This window comes from Dermochelys coriacea, chromosome 11, assembly GCF_009764565.3.
Source record: "Dermochelys coriacea isolate rDerCor1 chromosome 11, rDerCor1.pri.v4, whole genome shotgun sequence".
Lineage (NCBI taxonomy): Eukaryota > Metazoa > Chordata > Testudines > Dermochelyidae > Dermochelys > Dermochelys coriacea.
The window spans coordinates 40,231,432-40,249,820 of record NC_050078.2 but is presented as its reverse complement, the minus strand read 5'-3'; the positions used below and the strand labels follow the sequence as shown (position 1 = coordinate 40,249,820).

Genomic DNA, 18,389 nt, shown 5'->3' with positions numbered 1-18,389 from the left:
ATCGCCTGGCACTCAACTTTATGCCAATAAAGTATGAGCTTAGAACAGGTGGCTGCTGCCTCCCGTGTTGTGTCGACGCTCAAAGTGAAGCTGGAGTACCTCTCCAGGGCGCAAGCCTGGGCAGATGATATAGAGGCCCTGAGTTGCCCATGCATCAGGACCCTGCTCTTGGTGTCACTGGTAAAATCCAGAGGAGAGGAAGAACTAATACATCTGGTACCCGATCCACTGCAGGAGTTGCCGGAAAGATACTAAAATACCTGACCACCTTTGGGGCTCCACTCCAGATTTTCTGTCTGAGTTTACTCTCATAGCCTTACATTCTCCTGAATTCATCCACAAGGCAGTGGGACTTTTCTGTCAGGGGCTGCTCCCTTACCCAGGCTACCCACAAGGCAGTGGGTTTGATGAGCCTCAGGTAGTACCGTCTACTCTCATTACGGTAGCAGGCATAGTCTGACTTGACTGTACAATTCAAATACAACAGTAATTTATATTTACAATTTTTATAGAAGTAGAAATCTAAGTATTTGATAACACTTCTCTTTTCACCTTTGGGACTGAATCTGATCTCACTTACATCTGTTCCACTCTGATGTCACTTCACGGATAGTACTAGTTACAATTGATTTATAAAACTGTGAGATCAGAATTAGGCAGCTGGAATCTGAGCTCCAGTACACAAATTTCCCTGTGGAATCTAAGTAGGGGCTTGTCTATACAGCCCTCCAGTTCGGACTACAGGGATGCGAATGGCAGTGCACGCCGAAGTGCTGTGCTGTAATTCCCCCCTTGTGGATGCTGTTGGCATGAACTAAAAGATTCCTCTTTTGCATGAAAGTAAGCTTCTTCAAACAGGATTTCATTAATGTGAACTAGGACCCTTTTAATTCAAGGCTGCATCATCCACACTGGGGAGTTACAGCACAGCACTTTGGTGCACGCTGCTAGTCACAGCCCTGTAGCCCAAACTGTAGGGCAGCAGAGCCATGCCCTAAGTTTAAGCATAAATTGTTTTAATGTTTAGGATGACAGAATTTGCTTTTGCTTAAACAGTAGCTTCCAAACACCCTACAAACACGAATGGGGTAAGCCTCATAACACCGTTGTAAATAGGTAAATTATTAGTGTTATCATTATCATCATCACATTTTACAAATGATGAAACTGAGCCACCGGAAGATGAAGAGGAAGTCAGTGGAAGAACTGGTGACACAACCCAGATTTCCCGACCTCCAGCCATCTTCTTTAGCCATAAGACTACCTTCTCTCTCTCCCTATTCCTGATATCATCATCCTTTCCCCCATATTATATGTCTCCTGACTAGGACCAAAGAAACAACTGTTGTGAGGACTCTCTATTTCCAACACCAGACCTTATTTCTGACAATAGTTATGCTTGGCTGACTATACTCACTTGAATGAAATCTGTAGCCTCTTCTCAATATCTGTTGGCTCATGCAGGATTTCATGCAAGTGAGTATGGGGCTGAGTTCTGGGACCTTCTACCCTCACAGGGTCCCAGAGCATGGTCTTCAGCTCGAGCACTACACAACAATTTTTCAGCCCCAGAGCCCAAGCCGCATGAGCCCGAGTCAGCTGACGTAGGCCAGCTGCAGGTTTTTTATCGCTGTGTAGACATACTCTGAGGGGCCTGGCTCACCGCTATACTCAACACATTTCTTAAAGTGGGTGCAAATGTGAAGTGGATGTAATTTATGTGTACTCTGGAGTCCCTTTATAGTACCAGAGTTGTGTAAATGGGTCAATGAGAAGCAAGCTGAAAATGCACAAACTAGAGGCACCATTATTTAAAATTAATTCCCAAATGCTCATTGTGCTTTTTTTTTTGTCAGCACTGGGAGGAATTTTCATCCCAATATAACAGTGAAGTCACGGGGAATATTGCCATTGAGGCCCCATGCTGGGATTTATCTTTCATTCAACCCTTTGCCTGAAGATAAGGTTTTCTTATTTTATTACACATACTGTCTAACGAAGTCTTTCAACTAGCTAGTTCACAAGACCTATATTCTGCGTACTTTGAATGAAGGCCCGCTAGGCAGCTGGTATCAGATATCAGCTCACCATGGCTGCTCAGCAGCAAAGGTTTCCCTCTACTTTTCTTTCACCACTAATCTCTCTCTCTCTCTCTCTCTCTCTCTCTCTTTATAATTAGAGCTGTTTGGAAAATTTCCACTGGAAATTTCAACATTTTGAAATTTGTTTTCATTCTGAATCAGAACAAAAATCTGACATTTCAAAATTTTGGAAAGGAAATTTGGAAAAATTTTGATGCAGAACCATTGAAACATTTAATTTAGATAAACTAAAAATGTTTAGTTTCAATAATGCAAAAACATTATCATATAAAATATCAAATACATTATGATAATGTTATATATCATATAATATTAAAATTAATATTTAAATATACAGCAAAACTAAATGAATTGAAATGACAGTGAAAACAAAATGTTTCAACATTACTGAAATGACAAAGTAGAAATGATTCATTTTGACGTTTTTCCCATTGAAAATGTCAAAATTGACTCAGAGCTAACTCCTTCAAACTCATTTTTACATTTTCACCTGTAACTGTAAAAGCCCATTCAAACAAATAGGGTCAGGTTAACTCTCCTGTGGACTCGGGGCTATTAGATTTTGTGGGGCCCCTGTAGACAAGTCTTTTTCCTAATTTAAAACAAAATGATTACAATTATGGCATCGAGGCTACTAACGCTATACTAAACTTGCCTTTTAATTAGGGCTGTTGATTAATTGCAGTGAACTCACGCAATTAAATCAAAAAAATTAATCATGATTAATTGCAGTTTTAATCACACTGTTAAACAATAGGATACATTTGAAATTTATTAAATATTTTGGATATTTTTCTACATTTTCATATATATGGTATTCTGTGTTGTAATTGAAATCAAAGTGTATATTATTTTTATTACAAATATTTGCACTGTAAAAATGATAAACAAAATAATAGTATTTTTCAGTCCATCTCATACAAGTACTGTACTGCAATCTCTTTGTCGTGAAAGTGCAACTTACAAATGTAGATTTTTTTTTATCGTAACTGCACTCAAAAACAAAACAATGTAAAACTTCAGAGCCTACAAGTCCATTCAGTCCTACTTCTTGTTCAGCCAATTGCTAAGACAAATACTTTTATTTACATTTACAGGAGATAATGCTGCCCTCTTCTTATTTACAATGTCACCAGAAAGTGAGAGCGGACATTTTTATGGAACTATTGTAGCCAGCATTGCAAGGTATTTATGTGCCAGATATGCTAAACATTCATATGCCCCTTCATGCTTTGGCCACCATTCCAGAGGACATGCTTCCATGCTGATGACCCTCATTAAAAAAAAATGCATTAATTAAATTTGTGACTGAACTCCTTGGGGGAGAATTATGTGTCTCCTGCTCTGTTTTACCTGCATTCTGCCATATATTTCATGTTATAGCAGTGTCGAATGATGACCCAGAACATGTTGTTTGTTTTAAGAACACTTTCACTACAGATTTGACAAAACGCAAAGAAGGTACCAATGTTAAATTTCTAAAGATAGCTACAGCACTCGATCCAAGGTTTAAGAATCTGAAGAGCCTTCCAAAATCTGAGAGGGATGAGGTGTGGAGCATGCTTTCAGAAGTCTTAAAAGAGCAACACTACGATGCAGAAACTACAGAATCCGAAGCACCAAAAAAGAAAATCAACCTTCTGCTGGTGGCATCTGACTCAGATAATGAAAATGAACATGTGTCGGTCCGCACTGCTTTGGATTGTTATCAAGCAGAACCCATCATCAGCATGGACACATGTCCCCTGGATTGGTAACGGAAGCATGAAGGGAAGTATGCATCTTTAGTGCATCTGGCACATAAACATCTTGTGACACCGGTTACAACAGTGCCATGAGAGTGCCTGTTCTCACTTTCAGGTGACATTGTAAACAAGAGGCAGGCAGCATTATCTCCTGCAAATATAAACAAACTTGTTTGTCTGAGCAATTGGCTGAACAAGAAGTAGGACTGAGTGGACTTGCAGGTTCTGAAGTTTTACATTGTTTTGTTTTTGAGTATTTTAATGCATTTTTGTACATAATTCTACATTTGTAAGTTGCACTTTCACGATAAAGAGATTGCACTACAGTACTTGTATTAGGTAAATTGAAAAATACTATTTTTATTTTTTTACAGTGCAAATACTTGTAATAAAAAATAAATATAAAGTGAGTACTGTACACTTTGTATTCTGTGTTGTAATTTAAATTAATATATTTGAAAATGTAGAAAACATCCAAAAATGTTTAAATAAATGGTATTCTATTATTGTTTAACAGTGCGATTAATTGTGCGATTAATTTTTTTAATCGCTTGACAGCCCTACTTTTAATTAACATAAAGCCATTCTGTGGTTACATTTCATCTTAAAACATGTAGAATATAGTTACGTTAATTCAAAATAGCCTACTTCTTACCTTAGAACAGCTGTTATATTAGTTTCTTTCTGGGAGGGAGTTTGGGTGCAGGAGGGGATTCTGACCTGGGGCAAGGGGTTGGGGTGCAGGAGGAGATATGAGGTGCAGGCTCCAGCCAGGAGGTGCTTACCACAGGTGGCTCCTGGCCGGTGGTGCAGCAGGGCTCAAGCAGGCTGCCTGCCTGCATGCTGCGACCCCACGCAGCTCCCGGAAGTGGCTGGCTGTTGGCATGTCTCTGCATGTCCCTGGGGGGAGAGGGACAACATGTCTCAGTGTGCTGCTTGTGCCCGCAAGCACCGCCCCCACAGCTCCCATTGACCGGTTTCCAACTGGAGCTGCGGGGACAGTGCTGGGGGTGAGAGCAGTGCACAGAGCTGCCTCCCCTCGACCAGGGGCTGCAGAGATGTGCCAGCAGCCGGCCGCTTCCAGGAGTGGCGTGAGGCCATGGCAAGCAGGCAGCCTGCCTGAGCACCACTGCGCCGGGGTCCCCCTTAGACCAGGGCCCTAGGCTGCAGCCCCTAAAGCCCCTGCGTTAATCCGGCCCTGCAAACAAACAAACAGACTTATCATACCTATAATAGAATAAAATAATGATTATTATATAAAGATATCCATTCATTTTCTTTCAGGCAACTCAGACCCCTCTGATATTGACATTTTAAAAATATGGTGATACCTGTATTAAAGGACACCTGTCTTAAATGACTGATGTACATCCTCTCCAAGCATTTTACAATACTAAAATATCTTATTAAGTGATCTCCCCACCCCCTAAGCAGAGACTGAACAAATGTTGCTCCACTGTGAAAGGCACTATATAAACATACAGTAAGAGACAGTTCCTGCTCCAAGGAACTTACAATCTAAATAGAGAAGACAGGACAAAAGATGGGAGAAAGTAATTAGCTTCATTTTACAGATGGGGAACTGAGGCACAGAGAGACTAAATGACTCACTCAAGGTCCCAGACAAAATCTGTGATAAAGTTGGGAATTGAATATAGATCTCTTGAGTCCCAGGCCAGTACCTTAACCACAAGTCCAACCATGCCAAAAAGCCAGAACTGAAATCAGCAATGGCACTCAAGCTGGAGCTTCTCTGGCATAAAGTGCAGAGAGCGGCTGGCAGGATCCTCTCTGGGAAGATACCTGACTTTGGAACTCAGCATTCATTCATTTCTCCCCTTGGTCCATCTAAGCTTGGATCTATTAACCTTTGGTCACATTGCAAGGCCCATTTTTTCTCCCATGTACTTAGTGAGAGGACAATTTGAGGGGGACTTTTTTTGAGGGGGACATTTACTGTTAGGAACATCAGGGATGAGGCTCACCTATTTATTCATCAATGTGGAATTGAGAAGGCCATTTGTTCTGCTGGTTAATGATATGAGATTGCTGGGTTAACTGTTGGGAGGACCCCAGGAGAAAAGGCTGGGTTTCTGTTAATGTAATGAAATATTCTATACCTCAAGAGAATACAAGAATATAAACATCAGAACTGGAACATAATTCTGCATTCATTTTGTTTGAACGCTGGGGTGGAGTAGCCTGGGCCAGTTCTTGACCCTTCTGCTCAGCAGCTGCAAAGCCCCATCAGAGTTCTGCACTCATGGAACAGTAACTGAATCCTACAGGGGGAAGGTTCAGTTACCTCTTCACAGCCACTACAGAGCTGAGCCCTGCATACACAGATCACTTTCTCACCTTGAAGCAGAATCAGATTCTACCTTTCCACATCCACATAAGGCAGTGGGGCCACCAGGGAGTTGGTTCCTTTGCCGAGGTCCCTATGGGGAAGCAGGTTCAGCCAGGGCAGCAGTGGGAGGGCTGAGAAACCTCTTCTCTCCCAGCAATGAAACAAGTTGAGAGCTCCCAAACAGCTGATGGGGTCTGGCTTCATGATGGATAGGATGCCAGAGAGCTTCCCCCCTGCAAAGCTCCCCTCCCCCAGCCTGCAGGATTTGGCTCTGCATAGTGGTTCTTTGAAAAAGCAGCTTTTGTTCAGGAATGCAGCAATATGAAACAGTGTTTCCTCAGTAGCAATGAAACACCCTGCCCCTTTCCCTCACTGTGAGCAGAAGAAGCCTAAACAAATGAAAGATGACAGACTCAATGACAGCAAAATCTCAAGTTTTTCAGCTGACTTCAGTGTAGATACACTGATTCACAGCAGCTGAGAATGTGGCTCTTAGCAGCAAAACTGTGAGACAAAAGTGTATGAGTGCACTAAATTAAGGATGAGAAGGGAGGTAACCTGCTTAGGTCTCTAGGCACTAGACTTATATGTATATGTAGGGAGCAATATACATCTGGGGGAGGATACAGAAATGTAGGCAGTTATATTTATGTCTATTGTGCGCTGCATTATGATGATGATGATGATGAAACATTAATATTATGGTAGTGCCTACATGCCTCAGCCACGTCGTTGGGACCCCATTCCCCTGTTCTCCTAGTCAGTGCACAAACAGGTAGTAATTGGGAATCCCTATTCCAAAAGGTTTATATCTTAGAAAACAATATGCAGGAGGACAAGACAAAGAAGCAGGTGGAGAAGGGAGGACAGGGTACAAAAGTAATAGGAAGAACAGACTTGTTGTGGATACAATTCTTATCCAATTAGATTTTCAGAATGGTACATGATTAGATTATTCAGTAATGAGTGCTTAATGTTGTAAATCTAATCATTTGGGGCCAGCTTCACCCACAGTTAATACTACTTTACTCTGCAAGCAGTCTCACTGAAAAAAACAGTTACTCACCTTCTCGTAACCGTTGTTGTTCGAGTGATTGCTCATATCCATTCTAACTATGCCCTTGTTGAGTGTCCCATAAGTGCCAGGGCTGGTGTCTTGGCCAGATAGTAGCACGTGCGGATGCAGGATGTGATCCAGGAAGATATTCTTTGAGATGAGACCAGGAGTCCTTTCATCCAGTCTGCCCCGGCTACGAACAACTGGTTCGACTTCTTGAATGGCTTAGTGCACTTGATGTAGAAGGCTAGCGCCTGCTGAACATCCAGAGAGTGCAGCCTCTGCTTATGGCTACTGGCATGAGGCTTTTGTTAAAAAACAGGCAGGAATATGTCTTGGCTGGTATAGAAATGTGACACAACCTTCAGAAGAAAGGCCAGGTGGAGTCTGAGCTGAACCTTGTCCTTGTGGAAAACTGTATAAGGTGGGTTGGAGGTAAGGGCCTTTAACTCCAACACCCTTCTTGCTGATGTGATGGCAATTAGGAAGGCTACCTTCCATGACAGGTAGTGAAAGAAGCAAGTTACCAGCAGCTTGAATGGGGGCCCCATTAATTTGGAGAGGACCAAATTAGGGACCTACCAAGGAACAGTCTGTCTAATCTTGGAAAGTAACAGGTCCAGACCCTTGAGGAACCGTCCAACCAGGGGGTTGGCAAAGACAGAGCATCCAGAGACTCCAGGGTGGAAAGCCGAGATAGCCATGAAGTGTACCTTTACGGATGACACTGCCAGGCCTTGCTGTTTCAGGTGCAGAAGATACTCCAGAATAAGAGGTAACAGCACCTGAAGTGGGAGCGTATGACGTTGGTCACACCAGCAAGTAAACCTCTTCCACTTTGCCAGGTATGTGGCCCTTGTGGAGCGCTTTCTGCTGCCAAGTAAGACCTCCCTTACCTGCTCCGAGCACAGGAGCTCCATAAGGTTCAGCCAGGAAGCTTCCAGGCTGTGAGGTGGAAGGACCAGAGGTCTGAGTGATGAAGCCAACCTTGGTCCAGAGTGATCAAGTCGGAAAGGAGCTGCAACATGACCGGGGCGTCGACTGACAGATCCAGAAGTGTGATGTACCAGTGTTGTTGAGGCCATGCTGGTGGTGCCAGAATTAGTTCCGCCCTGTCTCTGCGGACCTTGAGCAGGATCTTGTGCATGAGAGGGATCAGGGGAAAGGTGTAGAGCAGACGGCCTCCCCAGGGTAGCAGGAATGCGTCTGCAGTTGAGCCTGGGCTGCTTTTCTGGAAGGAGCAAAACAATGGGCACTTCCTGTTGTTCTGAGTGGCGAACAGGTCAACCTGGGGAAACCCCCATCTCTGGAAAAAGGAGTGAAAGACATCCAGCTCGACGGACCACTCATGGCTGTGGAAGGCTGCTGAGGTGATCCACCAGTACATTCTGGACTCTTGGCAGATGCGATGTTTCCAGGTGAATGGAGTGGGCTATACAGAACTCCCCGAGTCTGAGAGCCTCCTGGCAGAGGGGCGAGGACTGAGTTCCACCCTGCTTGTTGATGTAAAACATTGCAGTGGAGTTGTCCGTCAGGACTGCCACATGCTGGCCTTGCAGATGAAATTGTAAGGCCTGGCATGCAAGTCACACCGCTCTGAGCTCCTTGATATTGATATGGAAAGATCGCTTGTCCTGTGACCAGAGGCCCTGCATTTGGAGATCTCCCAGATGTGTGCCCCAACCTAGAGCTGATGCATCCGTAACTAGAGACAAGGGCAGCTGAGGGCTGCTGAAGGGGACTCCTTCACAGACTATTCGAGCATTGAGCCACCACTGGAGTGACTCTAGTATCTGCTGTAGTGCCATGATCCCTACTCCCAGACTGTCGTGCCACAGGCAGTATGTCGAAGCGAGCCACGTCTGCAGAGGCCTGAGTCTCAGCCTGGCATGTCAAACCACGTGTGTGCAGGCCTCCATGTGACCGAGACTGAGGCAATTCCTTGCTGTAGTGGTTGGGTACTCATGCATCGAATGATGCTTGCCTGGACTGAGTCCAACACTGCTCCGATAAACCCTATTCTTTGGGTTGGTGACAAAGTGGACTTGTTCACATTGTGGAGGACACCCAGTCTCTTGAACGTGGATGTGGCCAGACTGACCCGCGACTCCACCTGCTCTCTGGTGTGCCCCGAGTGGCCAGTCGTTGAGGTAAGGGTAAACTTGCAGCTGCCTCCTTTGGAGGAAGGCTGCTACCACTGACAATTACTTGGTGAACACTCATGGGGCTGTCGACAGGCCAAAGGGAAGGACCATGAACAGATGATGTTTCTGGCCAATCATGAACCTTAAAAGCATCTGTGTGCAGGGCAAACCGCTATGTAAAAGTACGCATCTTTCATGTTGAGGGCGGCAAACCTGTCTCCCGGATCCAGAGAAGGGATAATTGTATAGAGGGAAACCATGGGGAACTTCAACTTGTTGAGTCCTCGCAGGTCTAGAATGGGACTGAGACCCCCCCTTGGCTTTGGGGATTAGGAAGTAGTGGGAATAGAATCCCCTGCCCCTTAACTCCTGAGGAACCTCTTCCAGTTCTCCTATGGCAAGGAGTGCCTGCACCTCCTGGATAAGGAGTTGCTAGTGAGAGGGGTCCATGAAGAAGGACCGGAAAGGGGTGGAAGGGAGGGTAGGAGCAGAATTGGAGAGAATATCCCACTTCCACTGTGCAAAGAACCCAGCGGTCTGAGATTATTTGGGACCATCCACGGTAGAAGAGGGATAGATGGTTCAAAAAACACAGGGAAGGATCCGGCGTTGAGACAGGTGCTCCTTCCTCGGGCGCACCTTCAAAATGTCTGTTTTGAGCCTGACGAAGGCTTAGTCAGGTCTTTGCCTTGTCCGGACGGGGGATGGGAAGGCTTACGCCCAGGGATGAAAGTGAGCCGGTACGGGCTGGTATGGCATACCAGTAAGAACTCGCACCGGCCAGCACTTTAGTGTCCCTGCCCCTTTTGCCTCCCCCGTCGCGGCCTGGCTGGCAGGATCCATACCAGCGCTGCGATGAGGGTGGGGGGGGAGGAAGGGGCAGCGACGTTAAAGCGCTGCCATGGCAAAGGACCGTCCTTAAAGAGCTGCCATGGCGGTGCTTTAACATCGCTGCCCCTTCCCCCGCTGTCGGCAGCCCTGCTGGTAGGGTTCTGTACCGACCGGGGAGGCAAAAGGGGCAAGGATGTTAAAGTGCTGCTGTGACAGCGCTTTAACGTTGCTGTGCCCCTGCATTGGCAGCCCTACCAGTAGGGCCACCGATGGGGGGGGGTACAGCAATGTTAAAGTGCTGCTGCAGCAAAGGACCCTGCAGCGCTTTAACATCCCTGCCCCTTTTGCCCCCCCTCGGCCACCGACAGGTGGGGAAGGGGGGGCAAAGGGAGCAGCTGCCCCGGGACCGGCAATTTAAAAGGGCCCGGGGCTCTGGATGCCCCTGAGCCCTTTAAAACACCGCTGGAGCCCCGGGCAGCACGGGCCAGGCGGCTGGGAAGGGCTGGCTGGGAGATGCTGACCCTCAGCCCCGCCCCTTCTGCCTGAGCCCCCACCCCTTCCAGGGGCCAGAGCTGGCCCTGGCCCCATACTGGTAAGTGTCTGGAGTTACTTTCACCCCTGCTTACACCTGCCATTCCTACCCCTGTGCCTCTAAATATACTGCCTTGGTCAAGGAGGATACAGGCGCTGTTGCAGCCGTTGGGGCTTAAAGGGCTTTCGTTGGGTTGCTGGTGTATGCATACTCAAAGATTTCATTGTCACCCTGAAGTCTTGGAGGCTATGCAGTTTGGAGTCAGTCTGTCCGGCAAATAGGCTCACCCCTTCAAAGGGTAGGTCTTGCATAGTTTGCTGAACCTCGGACAGGAGCCCCGAGACTTGCAGCCATGAACTACGCCACCTAGCTATCTCTGAGGACTAGGTGTACACTGCCGAGTCTGCAGCGCGAAGAACTAAACAACTACAAAATAAAAACCTTCCGAAAGAGAAGCTAGGGAAACGTGGAGAGCTTGCAAAGCAAGATGCCACAGTTCCAATGACCATCACTGGCAGGAAGAAGGAACTGAGAAGGTGCCGGGTCAGCAGGGTCATATATAGAGCACTATGGAGGCGCCACTCCAGGGGGCTCCACAGCCAACCTGACGGGTGCTGCTAGGGGAAAAACTTTCTGACGACTTTGCACACGGCGTGCACACACCTAATTGGAATCAATATGATCAATCACTCAAAGAAGAATATGGCATACCATCCTTTAAAAAGAATGTCAGAAGATCTAAGATTAGTAAATGCTTATGCTTAATAACAGAAAAAACTGTTAAGTGTCTTCCTTGTGTTTTACAATTTAATGCTTTGACACGGCTTTCGCTGACCAGGGCCGCAATTCAGCAAAACACCTAAACATGGGTTTAAGAGCTTTGTTAAATAGAGCTGGGACTAAGGACATGCTTAAAATTAAACATGGGTTTACATGCTTTGTTGAGTTAGAGCCATATTTGGTATTATTGTAGAATTATATTCATATTGAATTTATGATTTTTGTTCCCTGTTACTTATGTGCGAAGCTTGGCTACCACCAAATAATATACAATTGGTAACCTACAATTAAACTGCCTATGACACTAACGTGGATTACAGCCATATATCCTGACTTTCTGCATTTAAAAATACATAAAACTACTTTAAAAACTGCTTTTTTATGAATGTCTTTGAGACACAAAAAATTGCTCTATGAAGAAACCATATATTTTTGAGCGTCTTGTGACCTAAGTCAGTATGGGAGCCCACACATTCATGTGACTTTCTTCAAGACAGTTTTATTTCCCATTCTAACGTCTCATAAATTCTAGCACTTTGAGTTTTAGCAAATTATCTCAAGAAAAAGTTTTCTCTTGAGATAGTACAAAGGACGCTCATTCACGGCAAGTTTTAGTGAGATGGAAAGAGGCTGATGGGCATCCAAGAGATTTCTGGAGAGAGAGAAACAAACATCCATCCATCGTATTAATTACCAGCCATATTTGTACTGCACTTCTGGATGTCACTAATTCATTGGCAGCTGCCCACGTTCTCATTCAGAACTATCTGTACTTTAAAGATTCTAACATGCACCCTCACACACTTAGTGTTCTCCATAATCCAAGGTCATGGCCCATTGCTTGCAGCTCTTTGGACTTTAATCTTGCCAGCCATTCTGTCAGGTTTTTGATGGAGACTGAAAAGAAGAACATGAATGGGAAATATTCTTTTTCAATCCTCTGAATTTTCACTTTTAGCCTCATACGCCAGACTGCAGGAACAGTACTGTGACCACTAGGAGAGATTTGAGGCTTCTGCTAGACTCCCTGTCTGCCTCCCTTTTCCTGGCCCAAAGCTTTAGGAAAGATTGAAGAAACTGGACATGTTTAATCTTGAAAAAAGAAGATTGAGGGGAGACCCGATCAGAGTCTTCAAATATGTTAAGGCCTATTATAAAAAGGACGGTGATTAATTGTCCTCCATGTTCACAGAAGATAGGACATTGCTATGGCAGCAAAAGCTCTACGTAGATGCAGTTTATACCAGTTATAAAGTCCTTTTGCTGGTATAGCTTCTTTTGTTCAGGAAACTGGCATAAGCTGCATTCCCACTAGAATGGTTACCAGTACAGCTATAGCCAGGGGTGAAAGTAACTTAAGGGACTTACCTGTATGCAGGGCGACCAAGGTCCTGAGCAAGGTGTGTGTGGGGAGGGGAGGGGTGCTCAACTGGAAGGGGTGGGGCCTCTGGTAGAAGGGGCGGGGTTGGGACCAGACTCCCCCAGCCAGTCCTTCAGCGTGGCCCGGTGGTTATTTAAAGGGCCTGGTGCTCCCGGCTGCCACCACCACTACTGCTACCCCAGGGCTCCGACAGTGATTTAAAGGGCCCGGGGCTCCTGGCCGCTGCCATCACTATGTACTGGTTCGTACTGCCAGGCCGGACCGGCTTACTTTCACCTCTGGCTATAGCTGGCAAATCATTTTTAGTGCAGACAAAGCCTGGGACTCTCTAAGCCCTTAAGTGAAGGGTTATGGCACTGTGTCCCAATTCAGCGCAGTGCTTGGATCTACTAATATATGACAGAGACTAACTAGCATGGTTTTACAAAGGAAAATCATGTCTCACTAATTTTTAGAATTCTCTAAACTTGTCAATGAAGTAGTGGATAAGGGAGAACTGGTTCATATTATTTATTTAGACTTCCAAAAGGCCCTTAACAAGTTCCTGCATAGGAGGGTACTGAAGAAGCACGGTCACAAGGTGAGACACAAAATATTGTCATGGATTAAAAGCGGTCTAGAAGACAGAAAGTAAAGAGTAAGATTAAATGGTTAATTTTCATCATGGTATCAGGTTAACAGTGAGCTGTCTTGTGGTTCTATACTAGGTCCTGTGCTGTTTAATTTATTTATTAATGATCTGGAAAGGGGGCAAAATTTGTAGATGACCCGCAAAGTTATTTAGGTTAGTTGGGACCATAGATGACGTGAGAAACTTTAGAGACACCTAAACAAATTAGGTGACTGGGCAACACAGTGGCAAATGGAATTAAATGTCAGTAAATGCAAAGTAATGCACACTGGAGAGGAAAATTTAAACTACTCAGATAGGGAAGTTTAACAATCGTACAGGGTACTAAATTAACCGTATCAGCTCAAGAAAGGGATCTGGGTATTGATAGCTCAATGAAGACCTCCCATCAATGTGCAGCTGTGGTCAAAAAGCAAACCAGATTTTAGGATGGATAAGAAATGGGATGGCAAATTCTACAGAGACTATTATAACACCTTTATGTAAATCAGTGGTGTGGCCTCATCTGGATAACAAGAATGATCAAAGGCACTGAAAAGTCTTCAATGAAGAGAAATGAAAAGGTTTGGGATTGTTTAACTTCGAACAGTGATGAATAACAGGATACATGATAAAAGAACACAAAATAATGACTGGTCTAGAGAAGGGAGTTTGGGACCTTCTGTCCTTCATCTCATAATACAAGAACAAGGGGACATTCAGTTAAATTAAAAGGTGGGAAATTCAAAACTGATATAGGAAATACTTTTTCATATAATGGGTAATTATACTATGGAATTCACTGCAACAGGAAATTATTGAGGCCAAGAGCTTAACAAGATTCAAAAAGGGGTTTGAGTACCGATATCAAGAATATCCAGAGTTCTCATAATTAATGATATTATATTTCTGTGGAAGGGATATTAAACCTCATGCTTCAGGGTTTAAGGTAATACCTAAATAGTTGAGGTTAGGATGAGACAGAACGTGGGGGACAGATCAAACAATATCTGCCTATTGCAAAGTTCGTACATCCCGCTCTGAATCTTCTGGTGCTGACTGTTGTTGGAGACAGGTACTGCCAGCCAGGATGGATAGAGCAATTTGGGTCTGAGCAATGATGGCAATTCCTATGTCCCTATACATGTTAGCATATGCTAAATTTAGACGTGCTTAAACCTCATTGACTTCAATGGACAGTGAATTTCACCCTAAATGAATTAAGTTTCACAACAACCCTGAGAGACAAGGAAATGTTATCCACATTTTGCATATGAAGAAACTGCAGCACAGAGAGATTAGATAATGTATCTAAGATTACGTAGATCTCAGAAGGGAACTCAGTCTTGTGTTTTAATCAAAAGAACCCTATAAAATTATACACTAAATTATTTTGTATCAATTCCTTTTAAAAACTATTTTGACTCATAGGTGCCGCCACACCCCCGGCTTGAAGTGGTTTCCATTATATACAGGGTTTACAGTTTGGTTCTATGGCTCTTAGCACCCCCACTCTTTTTGGTAACTCTTTCAGGGAAAGTATGAACATTACTAAAACTTGTGTTAAATGGTCTCTCATTAAATACTATCTTATGAGATAAATTCTGAGATACACAGTCAGCATTTTAAATGGTTTTTACACAATGCTTTTTATTGTGTTAATTCTTTGTAGTTTTAAAAACCATATGAAGTTCTGAGAGGCCTATATGACATATAATATTTTTCCTGTGACCTCAAATTATGCTGAACATCAATACAAAGTCCCAGTTCTGCAATGCCATGCTGCTGAGTTTAAAATTATACAGTATCCTGTTTTAGAAGGGATGCCTATTTAGGCCCTGATCCTGCAAACACTTACACCTATAAGTAACTTTATTGACTTCAACAGGACTCCTTATATGAGTAAAGTTAAACGGAACTACTCAGGTGGATAGTGTTTACAGAATTAGGGTCTAATTTTGCAAGAGGCTTCATTAGCTGTAATTATGTCTGTCTGTCTCTCTCTCAGACACATGTGCAAACCAGCATTGCTAAACACGTGCAATGACTCTTACCAGCATTAGACCAAAGCGTAAATGGTGAAGTTCAGCTCTGAGCAAAAGACACTCCTCTTGAGGAAAGAGGAGATGGGGGGTTGAGTGAGTTGTCATCTTCAGTGATAGATTCAACAGCTGACAATGATTTGTAATATTCATCCTCCCCATCAAGCACTTTGATTTGGCTTTGAAACAAAACACAAAACAAACTATTTTTATTAAGTATATAAAATAAAAAATACAAAGTAGTTCTCCAAAACCTTAAGAAATATACCTCTCTAGGGATGGTGAAATGAAAACACTGAAAAATTGTTAATACAAGAAGGGGAAAAGATGGGATGATTTTGTTAACAAGATGCAGCCTTTGTACATGTCTCTCAATCTTGCTGCCACTTTTTCAGTGCTTTAAATCTCTCTGTGGGAACTGAATGGCTCTGAGGATTGGTAACAGGTCACACAGCCTTTCATCTCTAGGTCTGCAGTACAGTCAGAGCAATTATTTGTAGCAAATATTTTATTTCACAAATGTAGCATTTTTGTCTGATTGAAAATTTTCCACACGCAGACTTTGATATTTACAAATACGTTCATTATTCAGAATTGTTTGAACTCCATAGGCAAACATTCGTTTGTGAACTATGGGCCTGATCCAAAGCCCACTAAAGGGAACTGCATTATCTTCAGCGGGTTTTGGATCAGGCCCTATTTGCGCCAACTGTGTCTTCAGCTTCTCATGATATATAATTGGACACCAAAATTACACAGTATTATTTCTGCTCCCCGACTGGAGGACAGAGTTTTATAAACTGGAGGAGATAACTCAAAGAGATACCAAGACAGCCATGCATACAATTCTGGTTTGAACCTTCTCACAAACCCCATTTGCATTAGTATCCACAAGACTTTCACTTTCCGTGAACATTGTTGTGAATAAAAGAAAGTCACTTACATAACTATCTGCAGAAAATGAATAAAAAAGGGTCAAAATACATCAAAGAAAATGTATGGGTGTCACTGCATGAGTGTTCATTAATATGTCTTTGCTGTGTTCATCCAGCACTAGTTGTTGCACATGTCAGTAATACATGAAATTTGTTACTGTTGGATGGTGGCTTTTGTGAAATGCACTAGTGATCTCTGCCCACCTCCTGGTGAAAAGCATCCACGTTACAAGCGATACTAATTAGCACCACTGGCAGTCTTAGCTGAGAGCTAGTGGGCAAAGAACAACCCTTTCTAGGAAAGAACTCCCCTCTCCGTCTTCTCTTAGAACTGGTCCCTCCTGAGGCAGGGCTGCAGCATATTGCTAGGGTGGTGAGAGGAAGCCTGCATGGCTTTTGTCCATGTTGTGCTTGTTCTAGGCTAATGGGCTTCAACTTCAAAGACTCTCAGTCCAGCACCTTTTACTATGACTAAATATGTTTATTTAAAAAGGGGAAGCTAAAATTTGTTTGAGTTGTACTGTGAGAGAGTTGGGGAGAATATTTTGTAAGAGCCAGTTCTAGTATTTGCAAACAGTATTAGATACATGTTTTATATTTGCTTCTGTAGAAAACGTCCAATGTCAATGCACAGAGATATGGTAATTGTTTATTTTTAGAAACTTCTCTAGAAAGTTTTTCATTTTCTGTAATATCACAAAGGACTTCTTCTGTTTACAGTTGCTTAGAACTAAGAAGATAGATATTTACCCAAGTTTTCTTGGCTTCCTCTTGCTCCCTTGATATTCTAGAGTTCCCTGTGGAGAGGGCCAAGAACACACAGTCAAAGCAAAGCAGCAAGTCGTTAATTTTTAATTCAAAGTGATTTTGTGTTGAATGCAAGCAGATGCTGATAATATCAGAAGTCACAGCATAATTTTTTTGATCAAAGGGCTCAAGTGAGCCTGATGAAGCATGCATCTTGCTCGTCTTTGATAAACCACATCAATTATTCACCGTGAAGGCAGACATCCTGACATGAAAGCAACAGATAAAGAGCATAAGCACATGTTCAAGACGAGAGCAAAAGAACGTGGGGGTGGGGTTGGAGGGGCTGGAACAGGTATTAATAACCGAATTATTAACTGGAAACAAAGCCAGTAAAACAGCTTTATTGCCACTTTGAACTCACATTTAACTGGTTATAGTACATGTTGTCCTCAGGGCTATCCAGCATTTTGGGCTGCTGACATCGTCGACGAGGTGTTCTCAGCTTCTGTTCGAGACAGTTTTCTGAACCTACAGTAAGATAACACAATTTAGTTTTAAGCCATGCCAGGTGCTGCGAACGACTTAGCATATTTTAGCTATAAGCAGTCCTTTCTTCTTTCCTGTTCACGCCTAGATTTATTAGCAAATCTGTCCTATTCTAAGAAGGTATACAGAAAGTTTGGGAGCTTTGTTTTCTGTTTTGGAACTTGGTTTAAACAAGAGTTTTTAGATGAAACTTTCTCTGATAACATCATTTTATTCCTGATTTCAGAGTAGCAGCCGTGTTAGTCTGTATCCGCAAAAAGGAGTACTTGTGGCCCCCTAGAGACTAACAAATTTATTTGAGCATAAGCTTTCGTGAGCTACAGGTCACTTCATAGTTCCTTGTTCCTTTGACCCTTTATATTGACATATTTTGTTATCTAAGCAGGATAAGCATTTGACTAGCTAGGGACTAGTAACAGCATCAGCATCAAAACTGTTCATCTATGTTTATAGATGCAACAGTAACAAATCCCTTTGATGAGAATTAGTTTATTATTGTCTTTGTTTTACTATATAAAAAGCGACTTTCTTGATATAACATTCTATTTAAACAGAGAAATCAGTGTCATTTGAGATAATGCCTC

General features: G+C 43.4%; 1 protein-coding gene across 1 annotated transcript in view; it reads right to left on the bottom strand.

The window, feature by feature from the left end:
* The window catches only part of MYO3B (myosin IIIB), a 312,077-nt gene that overhangs the window by 16,781 nt on the left and 276,907 nt on the right, over positions 1–18,389 (bottom strand). The window contains exons 32-34 of the mRNA XM_043504856.1: positions 17,681–17,787; positions 17,260–17,306; positions 15,587–15,753 (exon numbers count right to left, since the gene is read on the bottom strand). Coding sequence (XP_043360791.1) covers positions 15,618–15,753; positions 17,260–17,306; positions 17,681–17,787 — 290 coding nt within the window. The 3' untranslated portion in view covers positions 15,587–15,617. The remainder of the gene's footprint in view (positions 1–15,586; positions 15,754–17,259; positions 17,307–17,680; positions 17,788–18,389) is intronic.